Below are 25252 nucleotides of genomic sequence, written 5' to 3'. Positions count from 1 at the left end.
TTTGTGGAAATGTGAAATTAATGTAGGAGAATATAACACATTAGATCTGGTAAAAGATAATACAAACAAAAAATTGTGTTTTTTTCATCTTTGAAATGCAAGCGAAAGGCCATCCTTTCAGATAGGAGTCTAGGTGTTATTTAGATTTTGGCCACCAGATGGCGGCAATGTGTGTGCAAAGTTTCAGACGGATCTAGTGAAGAATTACATTACTGCACAATATTTTGTATCAAGTCTGCCAGGAGTTTGCCCAAATGTGCCAAATTGGTCAATTGATTCATTTTCAAGTACATAATTAGAGAGAACATACAAAACTGCTATGGTAATACAAAATTCAACTTTTACACACTCCCATGAATGTCATACATGATGGATAATTAGCTTATACACAAACTTTCACACATCTAGATGGCGGGGTGGGTGTGGAGCCAGAGACTGCAAGGGGGTCAAACTGTAGACACCAGTTCCTACATTTGAACATAAAAAAGGATTTTATCAAACAAAACTATGCTACATTTAATCTCTGGGACCCCAGGAAGACAAATCAGAGCAAGATTACTGATTGTAAGTACACTATTTACCTTCAGAGGTGAATGTAACAAACCAGTTGCTGTGATAAAACTGTTTTGTTGTTGTGCACTCTCCTCAAACAATAGCATGCTATTTTTTCACTGTAGTAGCTACTGTTAATTGGACACTGCAGTTAGATCAGCAAGAATTTAAACTTTATGCCCATATAAGACATGTCTATGTCCCAGAAAGTTGGCTGTTGTATATAACATCATTCTAGTCACGTTAGCAACAACCGTCCCGTAGAGGTTAAAAAGGAGATGGAGAACAAGCTATTAAGGAAGAATACTGGAGCATTACTGCAATTACAGCCAACTAACGCAAAAATAATGTTGCAATATTGTCAAAACAATACGATACGATATATCGTCAAAAATAATATTCCGATATTGACCAGTATTGACCCCCCCCCCCCACACTAGTAAATAGGTTAATTTACTTCTCGACCTTTACCTCTTGCAGATGATATGGTGCCAGCATGGAAACGTGCCATACTTTTTTGTTTTTGATCACCAATTAATTTGTCCTGTTTCATAGAGTTATGGAAAATGATTGTTTACAGAGGTGAGGTTTGTTACTGAATCCCTTTTTATTGTGTTTTTAGTGGCCCAGCGGTGTGCTTAGTGCTTGTCCATTGTTCTTTTAACGTTTGTCATGATTGTGCTTGGCAGAGGCGGCAGATGAAGTTGTCTTATAAAAAGTAACGTGGATAGGTTACACCCCCCCCTCTCTCTCCCTCTCTCTTCTCTCTCCCTCTCTCTGTTTTCTCTCTCTTTATCTCTCTGTCTCTCTCTCTTTCTTCCCTCCGTGTTTCTCTCTCTGTTTCTCTCTGTTTCTCTCTCTGTTTCTCTCTCTGTTTCTCTCTCTCTCTCTCTCTCTCTCTCTCTCTCTCTCTCTCTCTCTCTCTCTCTCTCTCTTTGTCTTCTCTCTCTTTATCGCTCTCTTCTCTCTCTGTCTCTCTCTCTCTCTCCCCTCTCTGTTTCTCTCTCTGTTTCTCTCTCTGTTTCTCTCTGTTTCTCTCTCTATATCTCTCTCTCTCTCTTCTCTCTCTCTTTGTCTTCTCTCTCTTTATCACTCTCTGTCTCTCTCTTTTTTCTCTCTCTCTGTTTCTCTCTCTGTTTCTCTCTCTGTTTCTTCTCTCTCTTTCTCTCTCTCTCTCTCTCTCTCTCTCTCTCTCTCTCTCTCTCTCTCTCTCTCTCTCTCTCTCCTCTCTGTCTTCTCTCTCTTTATCTCTCTCTTTGTCTTCTCTCTTTATCACTATCTGTCTCTCTCTTTCTTCCCTCTCTGTTTCTCTCTCTCTCTGTCTTCTCTCTCTTTATCTCTCTCTCTCTTTCTCGCTCTCTCTCTCTGTTTCTCTCTCTCTGTCTTCTCTCTCTTTCTCTCTCTCTGTTTTTCTCTCTCTCTGTCTTCTCTCTCTTTATTTCTCTCTCGCTCTCTGTCTCTCTCTCTCTCTGTCGCTTTCCCTCCCTCTCTCTCTTTCTCTCGCTCTCTATCTCCTCTCTCTCTCTCAATTCAATTCAAAGGGCTTTATAGGCATGGGAAACATATGTTTACATTGTCAAAACAAGTAGAATAGATAATAAACATAAGTGAAATAAACAATAAAAAATGAACAGCAAAGATTACACTCAAAAATGTTTCAGAGGAATTGAGAAATTTCAAATGTCATATTATGACTATGTTCAGTGTTATAACGATGTGCAAATAGTTAAAGTACAAAAGACCCATATGGTGTGCTGATGTGCATTAAAGTCTCCTGTCTCCTACTGTATTCTTGTCTGTGTTCTCCTCCCCTCTCAAACCTGTTCCACCTTTCTAGTAAGCCGACTTCCTCTATGACGCTCCCTTTGCTGTCCTCCGCTTGGTGTGACGTGCTTATGCCATTATTCCTGTCCCTGCTGCCTCGCTCTGTCTCACTCCTAGTCCTGCCCCGGATGGATGGAAGAGGACGAAGAGGGCGGAAAGCAGTGTGCACCGTGGACCTTTAGCCTTATAAACTCTCTGGAAACAGTAACGCAGTAATGTATACGAAGCTGGACTAGCTCTGGGACTGGACAGAAAGAATACTTTGTTTATTGTTCCATACAGGCAGGGTTCTGTTAGGGCGAGAGATGGAGATGCATCATGAATAACAGTATTCAGTAGAGGGGAGGCGAGAGCATGAGGATACAATAGCTTTAAGTTTTATGGTGCTACTGTTGCTGGAGCAGATTTGGGCACGGGGCCTATGGAAACACGCACCCAGCTGCGGGGCATGCTCCCCCCCCCCGTTTTCTAACGCTCCCTCTCTTTCTCTGCTTCTCTCGCTTAACATCTTCACTCTTATACACATTTTAACAGTGTCTCTAGTCTATTTCATTGTCTCACAACCCCGTACTTTTTAAAATCTCTTTTAACCCTCACTTTGTCAGTCCTCTCAACTTTCCCTATTTTCTCTCAAAACCCCCATCCAACACATCCAAGACCATTTCCAGACCAGCTCTTTCCTCTGAGCCCCAGGTATATATGCCTAGTTCTCACAACAATGCCATTTGCTATCCAAAGTGCTGAGGCACTGCCTGTGCTACTCGGCCGCCTTGACTCCTGCATGTCACCCCCTTGCGTCTGCGGTGACGTCTGAGGGATATTATCTTCCATAAGCCTCTGTTTGTTTTGGGCCACCCAGTGGCTGATAATGGCCCCATTACTGGAGAATAAGGGCTCCTGTGCACTTTGCTGGAAGACCCACTGTCTACAATCTGGATCCTACCCAGCTGGCAACTCCCCCTGCTCCCTGCATCCTGCTTCCTGCTTACTCCAAGGTAGCCACTGGCCAGGTTATTTTTAGGACCTGCTGCATGGGACTGTTAGTGCTCATGATGTCATCGCGTTGGCTGGGTTTTGTATCAGTGTTTCACAGTGTAATAGGACACTTGACATGCTGTGTGTGAAGCTGTGGGATATGTCTGAAGATTTGGTGTTCTGAGGAGACTTTACAGTCATGTACTAGGTTTCTGTTTATTCTAGGCCTAATCCATGGTGCCTAGCCCGTTCTCTAGAAAGACTGAACAACTCAGATGACAGTTGCACCAATAAAAATAGACAGGAAAATTCCATTTCCAGTGTCATTCTTTCTTTCTTTCTTTCTTTCATTCTCTCTCTCTCTCTCTCTCTCTCTCTCTCTCTCTCTCTCTCTCTCTCTCTCTCTCTCTCTCTCTCTCTCTCTCTCTCACTTCCTTCTCTCTCTCTCTCCTTGTTATTGCAGTCTTGTGATGTGGGGCAGGTGCCTGAATTCCCCTTCACTTAGATAATGGAGAAGAAACTGTCAGTTGACACAAGCTATTAATAATTAAATTCCATGAGTGGTTCAATAGGAACATTCTGTACTGTTTACGCTGAAGCAGAATTCTAGTTTAATGATTCAATGGCCCAAAAGTCCCCTCCTCTACAGTCTGGGAAAACGATCCTGCCAGGAAATGTAGTTCTTCTAGTAGGCCGAGTGCCCTGCCAGGGCAACACTGTGTGTCCAGTCTCGAGTGCCCTGTCAGGGCAACACTGTGTGTCCAGTCTCGAGTGCCCTGTCAGGGCAACACTGTGTGTCCAGTCTCGAGTGCCCTGTCAGGGCAACACTGTGTGTCCAGTCTCGAGTGCCCTACCAGAGCAACACTGTGTGTCCAGTCTCGAGTGCCCTGTCAGGGCAACACTGTGTGTCCAGTCTCGAGTGCCCTGCCAGAGCAACACTGTGTGTCCAGTCTCGAGTGCCCTGTCAGGGCAACACTGTGTGTCCAGTCTCGAGTGCCCTGTCAGGGCAACACTGTGTGTCCAGTCTCGAGTGCCCTGTCAGGGCAACACTGTGTGTCCAGTCTCGAGTGCCCTGCCAGGGCAACACTGTGTGTCCAGTCTCGAGTGTCCTACCAGAGCAACACTGTGTGTCCAGTCTCGAGTGCCCTGTCAGGGCAACACTGTGTGTCCAGTCTCGAGTGCCCTGTCAGTGCAACACTGTGTGTCCAGTCTCGAGTTCCCTGTCAGGGCAACACTGTGTGTCCAGTCTCGAGTGCCCTGCCAGGGCAACACTGTGTGTCCAGTCTCGAGTGCCCTACCAGGGCAACACTGTGTGTCCAGTCTCGAGTGCCCTGTCAGGGCAACACTGTGTGTCCAGTCTCGAGTGTCCTGTTAGAATATGTTAAACAATGCATCCTTCCTCTTTTCTTGAAGAAATCACTTGTTGAAACGCTGAAACGGTGGAAACTGTTTGCATTTATCAGATGCTTCGGCCTACATCAATTACAAAAGGACTAACATGTTTATTTTATGAACGGGGCCTGGATTTTCTTTTTTTTTCGTGGTATCCAATTTGTTTGTTACAGTCTTGTCTCATTGGTGCAACTCCTGTACCGGACTTGGGAGAGGTGAAGGTCAAGAGCCGTGCGTCCCCCGAAACACGACCCAGACAAGTCGCACTACTTCTTGACACAATGCCCGCTTAACCCGGAAGCCAGCCGCACCAATGTGTCAGAGGAAACACCGTACACCTGGTGACCGTGTCAGCGTGCATGCGCCCGGATTGCCACAGGAGTTCCTAGAGTGCGATGGGACAAGGACATCCCAGCCGGCCAAACCCTCCCCTAATCCGGACGCCGCTGGGCCAATTGTGCGCCTCCCATTGGTCTCCCGGTCGCGGCCGGCTGAGACAGAGCCTGGACTCAAACTAGGATCTCTAGTGGCACAGCTAGCAACTGCGATGCAGTGCCTTAGACCACTGCACCACTCGGGAGGCCTCAGGGCCTGGACTTGTTACTCTGTATGTAGTCAGAGTCCCAGTGTGTGAGGTGAAATGGGCAGAGTCCAGTCTGTTACTGTTTATGCACGGCTAAGTCATGAGTCAGACTGGATTCAGCTTTATCCACACATACCACATATCCCTGTGTTATCATGTTATCTCTTCAAGTCCGTCTGTCCGTCAGACTCCAAACACATCCTGTGCTCTTCAACTCTGTACCTGCCTAGCCCACTACTGCTGGATGTATAGCACAGTATTGTACTCACACAATCATGGGTTGCTGCTAATCATTGCATGCGAGAACATCAAAACCTAGTTTTATCATGTTGAATATGAAGCAAGAACAAGATGAGTTTGGATTGACTCATGCGTTTTATGAAACCTGGTGCTGGCCCCTTCCTGCATTAGCCTATGAGACATTTTCATGCCAAACATGTAGAATGCAGACATTGCTGAATGTAGAAATAATCTAGGCCAGCATTCTACCTCTACAGGAAACCTCTATGGCTGCTCTGTCAGTATAGAATCAACACGGGTAAGAGAGAAGGTTAGAAATGAGACTATAGTAATTACATGGGGATTTGGGGATTCCTCAGAAATGAGTTCAGTGTAGAGACGACTGTCTAGACAGAGCTGTGCTCTGCTGCTGAAACAGAGCTTATAGAGTGAAAGCTGTGAAAGCAACAGGACCGTTTTCAATAAAGCCTGTGTGTATGTATGTACTGCATGTCTGACGGTATGTGGGGACAAGGGAATGACTGTATGTTTACAGTACTGGAAAAGTGTATTTTGCATGAGAACTTGTCCATTCCTTTTGTGATTATTCTGAAGAAGGACATTGAAGGCTGAAACGTCAGTCTTTTAAATGTATCAAATAAAAGGATGCATTTTTAACGGGGAGCGAGCGTTGATGAGCAAACAGGTCTTAAGACCTGGAGACTTGTGTTGCTGGTAATTTAATATAGATAACATAAAGACTTAAAGCGATACTTCAGGCATGCTAGCAGATACTCATAGACTTCCAGTCATTGTGCTAACACTAGTTAGCATGGACTCACTTAACTACCTCTATAACTTCCTTCATACTGGACACAGAGACATTAAAGTGGTATCCACAAGTTAATCTGACACTGGGGAAGTAGATAATGGGCCTTATTGCTAAAATGCCGAAGTATCCCTTTAGGGTCAGGAGGCTAACATAGTCTTGGTGTGGTTAGACCCAGGGACATAGTGATTTGGAGGCAGCTTCATTAAATAGTACCCGCAAAACACCAGTCTCAACATCAACAGTGAAGAGGCGACTCCGGGATGCTGGCCTTCTAGGCAGAGTTCCTCTGTCCAGTGTCTGTTCTTTTGCCCATCTTAATCTCTTTTTTTATTGGCCAGCCTGAGATGTGGCTTTTTCTTTGCAACTCTGCCTAGAAGGCCAACATCCCGGAGTCGCCTCTACACTGTTGATGTTGAGACTGGTGTTTTGGGGATACTATTTAATGAAGCTGCCAGTTGAGGACATGTGAGGCATCTGTTTCTCAAACTAGACACTCTAATGTACTTGTCCTTTTGCTCAGTTGTGCACCGGGGCCTCCCACTCCTTTAATTCATTTGCAAATAAATTCATTAAAAATCCTACAATGTGATTTTCTGGATTTTTTCTCTCATTTTGTCTGTCATAGTTGAAGTGTACCTATGATGAAAATTACAGGCCTCTCTCATCTTTTTAAGTGGGAGGACTTGCACAATTGGTGACTGACTAAATACTTTTTTGCCCCACTGTATATATACAGTGCATTCGGAAAGTATTCAGTCCACTTGACTTTTTCCACATTTCCATTCATCAATCTACACACAATACCCATAATGACAAAGCAAAAACAGGTTTTGACATTTTTGCTAGTTTATTATTTTTGGGGGCGAAATATCACATTTACGTAAGTATTCAGACCCTTACTCAGTACTTTGTTGAAGCACCTTTGGCAACGATTACAACCTTGAGTCTTCTTGGGTATGATGCTACATGCTTGGCACACCTATATTTGGGGAGTTTCTCCCATTCTTCTCTGCAGATCCTCTGAAGCTCTGTCAGGTTGGATGGGGAGCGTCGCTGCACATCTATTTTCAGGTCTCTCCAGGAATGTTCGATCAGTTTCAAGTCCGGGCTCTGGCTGGGCCACTCAAGGACACTCAGAGACTTGTCCAGAAGCTACTCCTGCATTGTCTTGGCTGTGTGCTTAGGGTCGTTGTCCTGTTGGAAGGTGAACCTTCGCCCCAGTCTGAAGCCCTGCGCGCTCTGGAGCAGGTTCTCCTTAGGGATGGTGCCAGGTTTTCTCCAGACGTGACGCTTGGCATTCTAGCCAAAGCGTTCAATCTTGGTTTCATTAGACAAGATAATCTTGTTTCTCATGGTCTGAGAGTCCTTTAGTGGCCTTTTGGCAAACCCCAAGCGGGCTGTCGTGCCTTTTACTGAGGAATGGCTTCTGTCTGGCCACTCACCATAGTGGCCTGATTGGTGGAGTGCTTCAGAGATGGTTGTGCTTCTGGAAGGTTCTCCCATATCCACAGAGGAACTCTGGAGCTCTGTCAAAGTGACCATCGGGTTCTTGGTCACCTCCCTGACCAAGGCCCTTCTCCCCCAACTACTCAGTTTGGCCTTGTGGCCAGCTCTAGGAAGAGTCTTGGTGTTTCCAAACTTCTTAAAATTAATCATGATGGAGGCCACTGTGTTCTTGGGGACCTTCAATGCTGCAGAAATGTGTTGGTGCCCGTTCCCCAGATCTGTGCCTCAACACAATCCTGTCTTGGAGCTCTACGGACAATTCCTTCGACCTCATGGCTAGGTTTATTGGTTTTTGCTCTGACATGCACTGTCAACTGTGGGACTTATATACAGTCGTGGCCAAAAGTTTTGAGAACGACACAAATATTAATTTTCACAAAGTCTGTTGCCTCAGTTTGTATGATGGGAATTTGCATATACTCCAGAATGTTATGAAGAGTGATCAGATTAATTGCAAAGTCCCTCTTTGCCATGCAAATGAACTGAATCCCCCCCAAAAGATTTACACTGCATTTCAGCCCTACCACAAAAACAATCTGACATTATGTCAGTGATTCTGTCGTTAACACAGGTGTGAGTATTGACGAGGACAAGGCTGGAGATCACTCTATCATGCTGATTGAGTTCGATTAACAGAATGGAAGCTTCAAAAGGAGGGTGGTGCTTGGAATCATTGTTCTTCCTCTGTCAACCATGGTTACCTGCAAGGAAACACGTGCCGTCATCATTGCTTTGCACAAAAAGGGCATAACAGGCAAGGATATTGTTGCCAGTAAGATTGCACCTAAATCAACCATTTATCATCAATAACTTCAAGGAGAGCGGTTCAATTGTTGTGAAGAAGGCTTCAGGGCGCCCAAGAAAGTCCAGCAAGCGCGAAGACCGTCTCCTACAGTTGATTCAGCTGTGGGATCGGGGCACCACCAGTACAGAGCTTGCTCAGGAATGGCAGCAGGCAGGTGTGAGGGCATCTGCATGCACAGTGAAGCGAAGACTTTTGGAGGATGGCCTGGTGTCAAGATGGACAGCAAAGAAGCCACTTCTCTCCAGGAAAAACATCAGGGACAGACTGATATTCTGCCAAAGGTACAGGGATTGGACTGCTGAGAACTGGGTTAAAGTCATTTTCTCTGATGAATCCCCTTTCCAATTGTTTGGGGCATCCGGAAAAAAGCTTGTCCGGAGAAGACAAGGTGAGCGCTACCATCAGTCCTGTGTCATGCCAACAGTAAAGCATCCTGAGACCATTCATGTGTGGGGTTGCCTCTCAGCAAAGGGAGTGGGCTCATTCACAATTTTGCCTAAGAACACAGCCATGAATAAAGAATGGTACCAACACAACTTCTCCCAACCATCCAGGAACAGTTTGGTGACCAACAATGCCTTTTCCAGCATGATGGAGCACCTCAGGGAACGAAACATCGATATTTTGGGTCCATGGCCAGGAAACTCCCCAGACCTTAATCCCATCAATCCTCAAGAGGCGGTGGACAAACAAAAACCCACAAATTATGGCAAACTCCAAGCATTGATTATGCAAGAATGGGCTGCCATTGGTCAGGATGTGGCCCAGAAATTAATTGACAGCATGCCAGTGCGGATTGCAGAGGTCTTGAAAAAGAAGGGTCAACACTGCAAATATTGACTCTTTGCATCAACTTCATGTAATTGTCAATAAAAGCATTTGACACTTATGAAATACTTGTAATTATACTTCAGTATGCCATAGTAACATCTGACAAAAATATCTAAAGACACTGAAGCAGCAAACTTCGTGGAAATTAATATTTGTGTCATTCTCAAAACTTTTGGCCACGACTGTAGACAGGTGTGTGCCTTTCCAAATCATGTCCAATCACTTGAATTTACCACAGGTGGACTCCAATAAAGTTGTAGAAACATCTCAAGGATGATCACTGGAAACAGGATGCACCTGAGCTCAACTTCAAGTGTCATAGCAAAGCGTTTGAATAGTTATGTAAATAAGTTATTTCTGTTTTTTTATTTATCAGAAATTAGCTAACTTTTTTTTTTTTAAACAACAACTGTTTTTGCTTCATCATGGGGTACGGGGTATTGTGTGTAGATTGATGAGGGGAAAAAATTATTGTAGCAATTTTAGAATGTTGAAATGGGGAAGGGGTCTGAATACTTTCTGAATGCATTCTGTGTGTGTGTATATATATATATATATATATATATATGTATTTATTTATATTTATATATATTTTTTTTAATACCGTGGAATTACCCGTATACCTTTACTTGGAAATGCCCTGTTCATTTCCAGTCATTTGTTGGCTCAATACCGGGTTATTAACACAAGTCTCGTGACACTTGTGGGGTCGAAGAGCAAAACGGAGAACCTCATCATGTTTGTCTTTCCATACTAGTGTGCAGCCCAAACGGTTCTTACACTACGACACCTCCTGGTCTGACAAACACAGCTGTAGATTAGCCACCTTCCACCACAGATGCAGAAAGATGACATCGGCAGATGCTGTGGATTGAGATGCAAAAAAATATCTCTAGTTGAAACAGACGGATTTTGATGGGGGCATCAAGCGGATAATTTATTTTTAATTTTTACTTAACAATTAATTAGCATTCAAATCTCCAGTCTGACACCAATGCTGACACCGGACTGGGTGGGGTCACCCTAGCGAAGTTATCTTTGTAACCATGCCCTCTCCTTTGAGTAGTTTGCTTTTCTCACTCTCCTCTTACCCCAGAACTGAAGTGACATATCTCTCACCCCTGTAGCTTTCTCTCGTGAAGCCAATGACCTACTACTGGAACAGCTCAGATAAGCACCATGGTTTATAAAGTTATGATGTATGTCTATGAAGTCTATGATGTAATGTTTGTAGTTTCAACATCCACTGACTACTGTTTGAGTTGTCTAAGCTGTCTGATTATCCTAGGTTACAAAATATATTCAACAGAAAGACTGGACCAATGCAGTCCCAACCAATGTGCATGACAACAGTTGCTTGCCAATCTATCTAGAACCTTAAATGGTTATTTGGCTCTCCCCATAGGAGAACCCTTTAAAGAACTGTTTTGTTTCCAGGTAGAACTATTTTGGGCTCATATAGAACTCTTACCACAGAGGGTTCTACATGGAACCTAAAAGGGTTCTTTCTACCAGGGTTATCCTACGGGGACAACCGTAGAACCCTTTTGGAAACCTTTTTTTCTAAGGCTTAACAACTCTGAGCAGCTTTTCTGGTGGGATTGGAATGATGTCATCCTCTCTAGTTCTTCAGTGCCTCAATGTTTCTCACACATTAGCAAACATAAGCTACCACCATCAGCAGCTTCTCTGTTTCTCTCTCACCGACTCATAAACGTATCCTAGTTTACTCAGCAAAACCAATGGCATCTTTGTTATGGAGGTTCATAGTAGAAAATTGTTTGGTTTTATTCACAGACTCAGATGGAAAGTGCTGATACTGGCAAAAGAGCACGGCTCCAGCAGTGTGAACAGCTACTTTTAGCTTTCGCCCTGCAGACAAGAGAACTCCTGCAGCAAGCGTTGTGTGTGTGTGTGTGTGTGAGTGAGTGAGTGAGTGAGTGAGTGTGTGTGAGAGAGACCAATTCTGGCTGCAGCCCAGGGCTTTGAACTCTGGAAAGTTCAAAGAGGCAGATCTGTCTAGACTCCAAATATCACTTTACACAAGAGTGGCGACTTTGGCCTCAGACGATGTCTATAGACAACCCATATGAACACATTTTAATAAGCCCATAGCCTTCTTTAGATATAATCATGCGGACTTTATATGACCTGCAAAAATGTTTGTTTATGAGTCCTGACTTCAAGCAAAGATGTACAGCTGCAGCCATAGGGGGACATTTATTATTGCATGCTACCTACTTTTTGCTAACTTTCACACTAAAGGACCACACAACCAGTTGACACGGTCCATTATGCACTTAACATGTATTAGTCAGTGGCAAAAGACTTCACAGTGGCCTGATTATATCACATTAATTAACACAGACCCTATTCATAGAAAACTCGATTCATTCTAGTGACTCACAAAGGACTCTCCAGCGTTGTGCTTTGAATGTCATGTTAATTAATCATGTGTGGGTGAGTGTGTGTAAGGTACAGTAGAGTAGTGGGCCTGCTGTATTCAATACTGTTGGTGGTCCTGTTGAGGTTGACATGTGGGTGCTGGAGAGTGGTGGCGGGGGGCGATGGGGTGGGCTATGTTATGGGGTGGTCTCTCTCTCTGATCCTAGGTGGTAGAACTACTGTATGGTGGCTGTGTGGCCCCCCGCCTTGGAGTTACTGCAGGGGGATGGGGGTGCCCCTCCCAAAGTCAATTCGGATGGTGGTGGTGATGGTTGGCATCAGATCAGAGGACTTGCTAGCCTGACTCACTTGGGTTGGGCTGTTTAAAAAATCACTAATGTTGAGCGGGTCAGAAAACTCCCTTTCACTTCAGACTGATTGAACTGGTCTTTTGAAGCCACAAAAAGGTTTCTATGGTTCGGGGGCGACAGTAAATACAGGCCTAACATCAGTGTACGAGGCTACGGTATCCAGGACCAGCTTACCTCTGCTACACACTGTCATTTAGTACCGTAGTCTGTTCTTTGTAAGCATGCACTGTGACCTTTATTCAACCCTAACTTCTATGAATTTCAGGTTGAATTTAAAATGTATATATATATATTGACAAGTGACAGCCAACATCAACTGACTGCAGCTCCATCAGAACCCGCGGAGCCCAGTTTGACCCAGGTTCTAATGCAGCACTCTCTTCCTTCTGCTAGAAACAGCAGAACACATGAGCTCCTCAGGCCTGTCTTCTTTCCAAGAAGAGGAAATAAATATCAGGTTGCTGTTTAATGCTCTTAGGAGGGATCTTTACTTCAGTCTGTGATACCCTAACGACGTTCTCTATCACATTGACTTTAAACTTCAGCTTGATTAATTTTGATTGTGGCACGTCATCATGGTGCGAAGCTGGAATATTGTACACATCTTTACTCTTTATGAAGTTAAGAGAGAATCAAGGAAGCTGGAGGAATTTGGAGGAATGTATTATGTATAATACAAATAAATAAAAACAAAAAAAATATAAACAACAAAAAATATCTAGTTAACAGAAGAAAGGAAGACAAAATAAGGACAAAAGAAGGACAGAAGAAAAAGGAAAAGAAAGAGGACAACAAAGTGAAACAGTCAGCACTTCTATTGCAACTTCGTATTTCGTCGTCCTAACGTAGTCTACACTGCTATCTGCCCAGCAGCTAGCCAGCTAGCAAACGTCCACCGTCTACCGAATAGCAGCACTGTAGAAACTATTACACTCAACTGAACGACTTGATTAGTGTAGTGTTAGCTAGCTACATAGTTGTCTTTGCTGTCTTCGTATCCAAGATAATTGTGTAGTTTAGAGCGTGTAGTCTTAGAGTGATTATCTTAACTTACCGAGGTTAGCTAGCCAGCTATTTGTCGTCCTTAACGTAGGAGACACTGCTAGCTAGCCAACAGCTAGCCAACGTCTACTGAATAGAACTTCCGCACTCAACAACCCGGTCGCATTCCGATTCGCTCCACAGGTAGTATCACATTTTTCATTTCATTTCATTACAGCACAACGGTTTGATTTGTTTGATCGTAGCTAGCTACATAGCTAGCTACATAGCCGTCTGTGTATCAAAGATAATTGTGTAGTCTAGAGCGATTTTCTAGGTTAGCTAGCCAGCTATTGTCGTTCTTTTAACGCAACGTAACGTAATCAACACTGCTAGCTAGCCAGCTAGCCCCCGAATAGCAGCACTGTAGAAACTACTACACTCAACGGAACGACTTGATTAGTGTAGTGTCAACAACGCAGCCACTGTCAGCTAGCCTACAAAGTCAACAACGCAGCCACTGCCAGCTAGCCTGCTTCAGCAGTACTGTATCATTTTTAATAATTTTAGTCAATAAGATTCTTGCTACGTAAGCTTAACTTTCTGAACATTCGAGACGTGTAGTCCACTTGTCATTCCAATCTCCTTGCATTAGCGTAGCCTCTTCTGTAGCCTGTCAACTATGTGTCTGTCTATCCCTGTTCTCTCCTCTCTGCACAGACTATACAAACGCTCCACACCGCGTGGCCGCTGCCACCCTAATCTGGTGGTCCCAGCGTGCACGACCCACGTGGAGTTCCAGGTCTCCGGTAGCCTCTGGAACTGCCGATCTGCAGCCAACAAGGCAGAGTTCATCTCAGCCTATGCCTCCCTCCAATCCCTCGACTTCTTGGCACTGACAGAAACATGGATCACCACAGATAACACTGCTACTCCTACTGCTCTCTCTTCGTCCGCCCACGTGTTCTCGCACACCCCGAGAGCTTCTGGTCAGCGGGGTGGTGGCATAGGGATCCTTATCTCTCCCATGTGGTCATTCTCTCTTTCTCCCCTTACCCATCTGTCTATCGCCTCCTTTGAATTTCATGCTGTCACAGTTACCAGCCCTTTCAAGCTTAACATCCTTATCATTTATCGCCCTCCAGGTCCCCTCGGAGAGTTCATCAATGAGCTTGATGCCTTGATAAGCTCCTTTCCTGAGGACGGCTCACCTCTCACAGTTCTGGGCGACTTTAACCTCCCCACGTCTACCTTTGACTCATTCCTCTCTGCCTCCTTCTTTCCACTCCTCTCCTCTTTTGACCTCACCCTCTCACCTTCCCCCCTACTCACAAGGCAGGCAATACGCTCGACCTCATCTTTACTAGATGCTGTTCTTCCACTAACCTCATTGCAACTCCCCTCCAAGTCTCCGACCACTACCTTGTATCCTTTTCCCTCTCGCTCTCATCCAACACTTCCCACACTGCCCCTACTCGGATGGTATCGCGCCGTCCCAACCTTCGCTCTCTCTCCCCCGCTACTCTCTCCTCTTCCATCCTATCATCTCTTCCCTCTGCTCAAACCTTCTCCAACCTATCTGCTGATTCTGCCTCCTCAACCCTCCTCTCCTCCCTTTCTGCATCCTTTGACTCTCTATGTCCCCTATCTTCCAGGCCGGCTCGGTCCTCCCCTCCCGCTCCGTGGCTTGACGACTCAATGCGAGCTCACAGAACAGGGCTCCGGAAGGCCGAGCGGAAATGGAGGAAAACTCGCCTCCCTGCGGACCTGGCATCCTTTCACTCCCTCCTCTCTACATTTTCCTCCTCTGTCTCTGCTGCTAAAGCCACTTTCTACCACTCTAAATTCCAAGCATCTGCCTCTAACCCTAGGAAGCTCTTTGCCACATTCTCCTCCCTCCTGAATCCTCCTCCCCCTCCCCCCCCTCCTCCCTCTCTGCAGATGACTTCGTCAACCATTTTGAAAAGAAGATCGACGACATCCGATCCTCGTTTGCTAAGTCAAACAACACCGCTGGTTCTGCTCACACTGCCCTACCCCGTGCTCTGACCTCTTTCTCCCCTCTCTCTCCAGATGAAATCTCGCGTCTTGTGACGGCCGGCCGCCCAACAACCTGCCCGCTCGACCCTATCCCCTCCTCTCTTCTCCAGACCATTTCCGGAGACCTTCTCCCTTACCTCACCTCGCTCATCAACTTATCCCTGACCGCTGGCTACGTCCCTTCCGTCTTCAAGAGAGCGAGAGTTGCACCCCTTCTGAAAAAACCTACACTCGATCCCTCCGATGTCAACAACTACAGACCAGTATCCCTTCTTTCTTTTCTCTCCAAAACTCTTGAACGTGCCGTCCTTGGTCAGCTCTCCCGCTATCTCTCTCAGAATGACCTTCTTGATCCAAATCAGTCAGGTTTCAAGACTAGTCATTCAACTGAGACTGCTCTTCTCTGTATCACGGAGGCGCTCCGCACCGCTAAAGCTAACTCTCTCTCCTCTGCTCTCATCCTTCTAGACCTATCGGCTGCCTTCGATACTGTGAACCATCAGATCCTCCTCTCCACCCTCTCCGAGTTGGGCATCTCCGGCGCGGCCCACGCTTGGATTGCGTCCTACCTGACAGGTCGCTCCTACCAGGTGGCGTGGCGAGAATCTGTCTCCTCACCACGCGCTCTCACCACTGGTGTCCCCCAGGGCTCTGTTCTAGGCCCTCTCCTATTCTCGCTATACACCAAGTCACTTGGCTCTGTCATAACCTCACATGATCTCTCCTATCATTGCTATGCAGACGACACACAATTAATCTTCTCCTTTCCCCCTTCTGATGACCAGGTGGCGAATCGCATCTCTGCATGTCTGGCAGACATATCAGTGTGGATGACGGATCACCACCTCAAGCTGAACTTCGGCAAGACGGAGCTGCTCTTCCTCCCGGGGAAGGACTGCCCGTTCCATGATCTCGCCATCACGGTTGACAACTCCATTGTGTCCTCCTCCCAGAGCGCTAAGAACCTTGGCGTGATCCTGGACAACAAACTGTCGTTCTCAACTAACATCAAGGCGGTGGCCCGTTCCTGTAGGTTCATGCTCTACAACATCCGCAGAGTACGACCCTGCCTCACACAGGAAGCGGCGCAGGTCCTAATCCAGGCACTTGTCATCTCCCGTCTGGATTACTGCAACTCGCTGTTGGCTGGGCTCCCTGCCTGTGCCATTAAACCCCTACAACTCATCCAGAACGCCGCAGCCCGTCTAGTGTTCAACCTTCCCAAGTTCTCTCACGTCACCCCGCTCCTCCGCTCTCTCCACTGGCTTCCAGTTGAAGCTCGCATCCGCTACAAGACCATGGTGCTTGCCTACGGAGCTGTGAGGGGAACGGCACCTCAGTACCTCCAGGCTCTGATCAGGCCCTACACCCAAATAAGGGCACTGCGTTCATCCACCTCTGGCCTGCTCGCCTCCCTACCACTGAGGAAGTACAGTTCCCGCTCAGCTCAGTCAAAACTGTTCGCTGCTCTGGCTCCCCAATGGTGGAACAAACTCCCTCACGACGCCAGGACAGGGGAGTCAATCACCACCTTCCGGAGACACCTGAAACCCCACCTCTTTAAGGAATACCTAGGATAGGATAAAGTAATCCTTCTCACCCCCCCCCCCCTTAAAATATTTAGATGCACTATTGTAAAGTGGTTGTTCCACTGGATGTCATAAGGTGAATGCACCAATTTGTAAGTCGCTCTGGATAAGAGCGTCTGCTAAATGACTTAAATGTAAATGTAAATATAATGTGATGTATTACCATAAGATGTAAAAAGGACTTTATAAACACATTTGATTGATTGATTTGATTGACAAATCAGTTTTCTGATTTACACATTGTCTTTTTTTTCATTCTATTGTTATGGTTCACTTGAAAAGCTATCGTGCTTCTGTTCTGTCGGAGGATGATGTTACATCCTTTTTTCCCTCGGGTCAATGACTGTTCAGCTCTGTTAGCTTGACTCCTTGTGTTAGTTTAACACCAGGAACTGACCCACCAAAAACCTGACATGGTGGCAAATGGGCGGGGCTTTTCTCAGAACTCTTGGCTAGAAGTGTCTCTGGAAGAGTATTTTTGATACATATTTGCAATGGGGGTTTGGCGTTTCAGGTTGATTTGGCTTGACTGGAATGCAGGGTAGGCAGAGATTGCACTTGTGACACAGAATTTTCCTTTGGTCACATTGTACCAGGGAAACTAAATCAAGAAAGTCTTTGAAAGTATCTGACATGTATTTTACCCAGGGCTAAATGAAAGTCTTTGACAGTATCTGACATGTATTTTACCCAGGGCTAAATGAAAGTCTTTGACAGTATCTGACATGTATTTTACCCAGGGCTAAATGAAAGTCTTTGACAGTATCTGACATGTATTTTACCCAGGGCTAAATGAAAGTCTTTGACAGTATCTGACATGTATTTTATCCAGGGCTAAATGAAAGTCTTTGACAGTATCTGACATGTATTTTACCCAGGGCTAAATGAAAGTCTTTGAAAGTATCGGACATGTATTTTACCCAGGGCTAAATGAAAGTCTTTGACAGTATCTGACATGTATTTTACCCAGGGCTAAATGAAAGTCTTTGACAGTATCTGACATGTATTTTACCCAGGGCTAAATGAAAGTCTTTGACAGTATCTGACATGTATTTTACCCAGGGCTAAATGAAAGTCTTTGACAGTATCTGACATGTATTTTACCCAGGGCTAAATGAAAGTCTTTGACAGTATCTGACATGTATTTTACCCAGGGCTAAATGAAAGTCTTTGAAAGTATCTGACATGTATTTTACCCAGGGCTAAATGCAGCAACAAAGCTTTCCAGCTTCATCATTGTCCAGCTATGTTTTGCTCTGGAACATTGTGCTTTAATCAGTCATCCCAAAGCAAAGGCCAGGAAATTAGAGTCTTCCCTCCTTCCTGGACACAAAGAGAAATACAGTGGACGCCTGTCGTAGCATCAAAGACTTTAGAAGGAATCGCATCCTGTTGGGCACAGGGGTCAAACAAAACAACCCAATCACTCTAATGGAGGAACAGGATCATTTGAATCCTAGCTCTGGTCCTGTGCACACTGCACACTTCTCTAATGGAGGAACAGGATCATTTGAATCCTAGCTCTGGTCCTGTGCACACTGCACACTTCTCTAATGGAGGAACAGGATCATTTGAATCCTAGCTCTGGTCCTGTGCACACTGCACACTTCTCTAATGGAGGAACAGGATCATTTGAATCCTAGCTCTGGTCCTGTGCACACTGCACACTTCTCTAATGGAGGAACAGGATCATTTGAATCCTAGCTCTGGTCCTGTGCACACTGCACACTTCTCTAATGGAGGAACAGGATCATTTGAATCCTAGCTCTGGTCCTGTGCACACTGCACACTTCTCTAATGGAGGAACAGGATCATTTGCATACTAGCTCTGGTCCTGTGCACACTGCACACTGCACACTTCTCTAATGGAGGAACAGGGTAATTTGAATACTAGCTCTGGTCCTGTGCACACTGCACACTTCTCTAATGGTGGAACAGGATCATTTGAATCCTAGCTCTGGTCCTGTGCACACTGCACACTGCACACTTCTCTAATGGAGGAACAGGGTAATTTGAATACTAGCTCTGGTCCTGTGCACACTGCACACTTCTCTAATGGAGGAACAGGATCATTTGAATCCTAGCTCTGGTCCTGTGCACACTGCACACTTCTCTAATGGAGGAACAGGATAATTTGCATACTAGCTCTGGTCCTGTGCACACTGCACACTTCTCTAATTGAGGACCAGGATCATTTGCATACTAGCTCTGGTCCTGTGCACACTGCACACTTCTCTAATGGAGGAACAGGATCATTTGAATACTAGCTCTGGTCCTGTGCACACTGCACACTTCTCTAATGGAGGAACAGGATCATTTTAATACTAGCTCTGGTCCTGTGCACACTGCACACTTCTCTAATGGAGGAACAGGATCATTTTAATACTAGCTCTGGTCCTGTGCACACTGCACACTTCTCTAATGGAGGAACAGGATCATTTGAATACTAGCTCTGGTCCTGTGCACACTGCACACTTCTCTAATGGAGGAACAGGATCATTTTAATACTAGCTCTGGTCCTGTGCACACTGCACACTTCTCTAATGGAGGAACAGGATCATTTTAATACTAGCTCTGGTCCTGTGCACACTGCACACTTCTGTATTTTGATCATTAAGTTGTGTGTAATTACATTCATATTCTTTACTGATATTACACAATGTTTCTTACATTTCACTCTGCTTTAATTCCTCTGCAGTGTGAATGAACATAGGACTTTTAACACTGGATGCTGATTGGCTTGGTTGAAGATTTAATAAGGCCTACCTTATTGTGGGCCTCGTTGTTGCACGTGTGGTGTTTCTGTTTATTACACAATATGTTCTGAGAAAAGTGCTCAATGTTTCCCATCTCTTGCAGTAAAAAATGAAGTGTGTATATGTGTGTGAGAGGGAGGGAGAGGGAGTGAAAAAGACACAGAAACCAGAGATCCCAGGAAGCAGAGGAGAGGATGTGTCCAGGCATGTTCCCATCATCCCTGTAAATTATTACCAGGAAGGGGAATTAGAGCTCAGAGGGAATGACTCCTCTAACTGACTGTGAACTTTACCCCACTTTACTTCACTCCGGACGCTACTCTCAGGACTCTACTCTCAGGACTCTACTCTGCACTTAAACTATATTTGCATATTTATTTACCTTTTCGGCTGGGGATTCAAATCAGAGACCTTTCGGTTACTGGCCCAACACTTTTAACTGCTAGGCTACCTGCCACCCTCTCTTATATACAGCCTGATTTTGTAGAAGATGCTCTAGGCATGGATGTGCGTGTATGTTTGTCTTAACTGTGTTTAATACCCAAGCATCTCAATAAGGTGTAACTAACTAACTGCAATCTGCAATTCGGGCCATTCCTACGTGTGAGCATTCCTGCAGAATGCCCCCTCTCCCAGCATTCCATTGGTTCCTACATGAACTCCTCCCCCCCCCGAGCACGACATCTTTATGCTTGTGTGACACTTTTGAATGTTGGTCAAAAGGGAAATAAAAGCATTATCTGATTTTTTTTGTCTCCGCCTAACGGAGTCCTCCCTGCTAGCAGTAGACAGTGTCCTTCGCTCCCACCTGCTGAACACCTACCCTCACCATCATTAACAGAACTGCGGGAAAACCGTGCCTGACAGACGGGGGCGAAGGACACTGTCTACCGGTCGTACCTGCCTCCCGCTAGCATGGCAGACGGGAGGCTAGAGCGACACTGTGTACTAGCTAGCTTGATAGTAAGCGACACCGTGTGCCAGCTAGCTTGATAGTAAGCGACACCGTGTGCCAGCTAGCTTGATAGTAAGCGACACCGTGTGCCAGCTAGCTTGATAGTAAGCGACACCGTGTGCCAGCTAGCTTGATAGTAAGCGACACCGTGTGCCAGCTAGCTTGCTAGTTAGCTAGCACACAGTGTCACCCCCTCCTCCCACCTGATGTATACCAGAGTCCTCCTTAAAATTAGCTGGCTAAGCTGTCACAGAGTGTCCTTCGCTCCCGCCTGCTGAACACCTGCCCCCGCCGTTGTTAACAGAATTTCGGGAAAACAGTGCCCTTCTTCTATGAGGTTCTTCTGTGAGGCATCCAAGGTTATTGTTGTGCATTAATGCCGCATAATGTACTGGAGCATTTACCAATATAAATATAAAGAGGGGTCCATACAGATACAGGAATATCCCAAATTGCACCGTTCTCAAGCATCTTGGTAGGCGACCCTGGTGCGTCAGGGTAGCCTAGTGGTTAGAGTCGTGGCCTAGTAACCTAAAGTTGACCAGTTCAAATCCCCGAGCTGACAAGGTACAAATCTGTCGTTTTGCCCCTGAACAGGCAATTAACCCACTGTTCCTAGGCCACCAGTGGAAATTAGAATTTGTTCTTAACTGACTCGCCTAGTTAAATAAAGGTAAAATAAATAAAAAATCTTGTGACTGTGCATGATGAGGAAAACCTTGTGATGTCACTTAAGGGAAAGGTCTGTGTGTGAATGGAGGAAGTGTGTGAACGGAAGGTGTTGACACTCATGATTACCCTTGTTGCAATGATATATTATTGAAATATTCAAATAGCATGGGCGACTGAGAAAAACAAATTGGTACAACTTAAGGCCAAGTGGCAAACAATAATGTAGGCACTAGGGATGGTGGTGTGAGCATGAGGGTCTGGGCAGATGAGATGTAATAATTATTTGTGTCTGTAAGTTGTTGTTCGTATTTATATGTTTGTTTCAGGAGTGTAAAAAATAAATAATGTATTTAAATATATATATATATATATATATATATATATATATATATAGTACCAGTTAAATGTTTGGACACACCTACTCATTCAAGTTTTTTTTAAATGTTACTATTTTCTACATCAATACTATGAACGCATATGAATCATGTAGTAACCAAAAAAGTGTTTAACAAATCAAAATATATTTAAGATTTTAGACTCATCAAAGTAGCCTCAAAGTAGCCACCCTTTGCCTTGATGACAGCTTTGCACAATCTTGGCATTTTCTCAACCAGCTTCACCTGGAATGTTTTTCCAACCGTCTTGAAGGAGTTCCCACATATGCTGAGCACTTGTTGGCTGCTTTTCCTTCACTCTATTGTCCAACTCATCCCAAACCATCTCAATTCGGTTGATTTCGGGTGATTGTGGAGGCCAGGTCATCTGATTCAGCACTCCGTCACTCTCCTTCTTGGTCAAATTGCCCTTACACAGCCTGGAGGTGTGTTGGGTCATGGAAAAACAAATGATAGTCCCACTAAGCGCAAAGCTGATGGAATGGCGTATCGCTGCAGAATGCTGTGGTAGCCATGCTTGTTAAGTGTGCCTTGAATTCTAAATAAATCACAGGGAGTGTCACCAGCAAAGCACCTCCACATCATCACACCTCCTACTCCATGCCTCACAGTGGGAACCACACATGCGGAGATCATCCGTTCACCTACTCTGTCTCACAAAGACACAGTGGTTGGAACCAAAACATTTGGACTCATCAAACCAAAGGACAGATTTCCACCGGTCTAATACTCGTGTTTCTTGGCCCAAGCAAGTCTCTTCTTATTGGTGTCCTTTAGTAGTGGTTTCTTTGCAGCAATTCGACCATGAGGGCCTGATTCACGCAGTTTCCTCTGAACAGTTGATGTTGAGATGGGTCTGTTACTTGAACTCTGTGAAGCATGTATTTGAGCTGCAATTTCTGAGGCTGGTGAACTTGTCCTCTGCAGCAAAAGTAACTCTGGGTCTTCCTTTCCTATAAGAGCCAGTTTCATCATAGGTATTGATGGTTTTTGCGACTGCACTCGAAGAAACTTTCAAAGTTTTTGAAATGTTGACTGACGTTCATGTCTTAAAGTAATAATGGACTGTCATTTTTCTTTGCCTATTTGAGCTGTTCTTGCCATAATATGGACTTGGTCTTTTACCAAATAGGGCTATCTTTTGTATACCACCCCTACCTTGTCACAACACAACTGATTTGCTCAGACGTGTTAAGAAGGAAAGAAATTCCACAAACAAACTTTTAACAAGACACCTGTTAATTTAAATGCATTCCAGGTGACTACTTCATGAAGCTGGTTGAGGGAAAAAAAACTTGAATGAGTAGGTGTGTCCAAACAATTACTGGTACTGTATATAAAAATATATATATTACCCTTGTTGCAAAGCGCTACCAGCTGCACTGCCTCTTAAAGTATACATGCCTCCAATAAAACATATGGTTATATCAAGCAAAAATACAATGGAGAACTGATTGAATCACACTTTGTTGACACAACAGCAACGTTCCATTATTTGTTTACTGTACATTTCCTTCGCAGACATATGAATGGTTTTGTAATGACATACTGCGCCGTGATTTGTCAAGAGGCTTGCAATGTGGCCTAACTGCTTCCGATGCGTCAAAGATGGGTTGGTCTTTACCGTCAGATAGCAGGATGTATGTCTGGAGAAACATTGAGGGGGGGGGGATGTTCTGTCCCAATACCCGTTCTAAAGTGAGTGGCTTTTAATGCAATGATTGCCAGTTGTTTAAAAAAAACTTTTTTTTCTTTCAGATTTCATAAGATTAGATTTCAAAATATTTGACGAGGTAAGTGTTGTCAAATTATCTATAAAAAGGCTATTTATATTTTTGCCATATCTGTTGTGTTTCATGACAAATTCTATAATATTAGCTTTTCTCTTATGTACTTCCTCCATGCAGTGGTGTGGAGGCCAAGATGTCATCGAAGATGCCAAGCTCCAACAACGTAACTCAGGCCAGAAGGACAGTACAACAGCTAAAGATAGAGGCCAGTATTGAGAGGATAAAGGTACGGCATGCTGAAAGTAGAAAGGAGTGCTGAGTAACAAAGTAGATTTTACTGGTCCTTACCTAAATGTCTTACTAAATGCACACCATCTTGCCATTAAGGATAGCCCAATGATCTATTGTTAGTGTGTGTGTCTGTGTACAGTATACACATATATGGGTACTTGTGAGTGTGCGTTAGGCTTGGGCGGTATCCAGATTGTCATACCTTTATATCGACCTTGTGCCTTACCAGGATATTCGGTAATACTGACACTGAATACAAGGGTTGCTTTTTCCTCTGTAATCCGAAGGTTAGCAATGCTAACAAGTACATGTAGATTCACATAAAGAATGCTAACTAAATGCTAACAAGCGTTGCAAACACTTTCTACGGTCTCTGACCGAAAGTATTTGCAGGACAGACATCCTAGCTCATAAAGTTATACAAGTAACAAAAAAATGCAGCATCAGTTAGCTGCATGCACAAAATAAATATTAGACAGGGAGGCTCTTGATCCAGGAGGGATATCTCAGCTATTACCAAACAAAGCTTGATTTTGGAAGAAACTAACCACTTAGCTAGATATACAAAGATAGCTAACTAGCTACTAAATTAGCAAACCAAATGCACAACTGCAGAGCATTTACAACATTTTAGACAGTTAACTTATTAATTATAAGATATCTAACTGACAAATATTTAGTTGTGAATTCCATACTGTAACTAAATCATCTGGTGCGTGCTGTGTAACGGATGTGAAACGGCTAGCTTAGTTAGCGGTGTGCGCTAAATAGCGTTTCAATCGGTTACGTCACTTGCTCTGAGACCTTGAAGTAGTAGTGCCCCTTGCTCTGCAAGGGCCGTGGCTTTTGTGGAGCGATGGGTAACGATGCTTCGAGGGTGACTGTTGTCGATGTGTGCAGAGGGTCCCTGGTTCGCGCCCGGGTATGGGCGAGGGGACGGACGTAAAGTTATTCTGTTACAGCTGTTGTGCAGCACAGGGTCTGGTCTCTCATCGTTGTGTGCTTATATACAAACACCACTTGACCGGTAGTAATCGTCATAATGAAGAATTATTTGACAGGTGAAATGAAGAACACAATCTTCTTTAATCTCCTAGCATATTGCACAAGTTGACTGCGAGTATTTACTTAAAAAGTAGCGACAAATATTAAAATTTAGTTTAAAAAAAGGTACAAATAAATAGTTTCAATGGTATTGAAAAACCATCCTGAGGCTATTTCCAAATACCTCACTACATGGTATATATGGTATACAGCCCAAGCCTAGTGTGCATACTGTACATGTATGTGTGTGAGCAGAGACTCCTCTTGCCCACACACTCATGCACCCTCTCTTATATCACCTGTAGGTATCCAAGGCCTCAGCGGACCTCATGCACTACTGTGGCGAACATGCCAAGTACGACCCTCTGCTCATGGGCATCCCTGCCTCAGAGAACCCCTTCAAGGACAAAAAACCTTGCGCTATATTGTAATGACCCCTTTATGTATCTGTTGGCTTTTTAATGTTCCTGTATGTCTTTTTTTTCTACTCATCCACCCGTCATGCCTTAAAGCCTATAACCTTA

The 25252-nt window shown here is 44.6% G+C and overlaps 1 protein-coding gene across 2 annotated transcripts in view; it reads left to right on the top strand.

Moving 5' to 3' along the window:
* The window catches only part of LOC124042036 (guanine nucleotide-binding protein G(I)/G(S)/G(O) subunit gamma-12-like), a 50527-nt gene extending 25275 nt beyond the window's left edge, over positions 1–25252 (top strand). The window contains exons 1-4 of one of the 2 annotated variants that reach the window (XM_046360311.1): positions 10604–10718; positions 23422–23456; positions 23571–23679; positions 25034–25252. In XM_046360311.1, coding sequence (XP_046216267.1) covers positions 23587–23679; positions 25034–25159 — 219 coding nt within the window. In that variant the 5' untranslated portion in view covers positions 10604–10718; positions 23422–23456; positions 23571–23586 and the 3' untranslated portion in view covers positions 25160–25252. Of the gene's footprint in view, positions 1–10603; positions 10719–23421; positions 23457–23570; positions 23680–25033 lie in introns of those variants that run through there. The other variant, XM_046360310.1, reaches the window with a different exon arrangement.

This window comes from Oncorhynchus gorbuscha, linkage group LG08 (assembly GCF_021184085.1).
Source record: "Oncorhynchus gorbuscha isolate QuinsamMale2020 ecotype Even-year linkage group LG08, OgorEven_v1.0, whole genome shotgun sequence".
Classification (NCBI taxonomy): Eukaryota; Metazoa; Chordata; class Actinopteri; order Salmoniformes; family Salmonidae; genus Oncorhynchus; species Oncorhynchus gorbuscha.
This window is presented reverse-complemented; position numbering and strand designations above follow the sequence as displayed.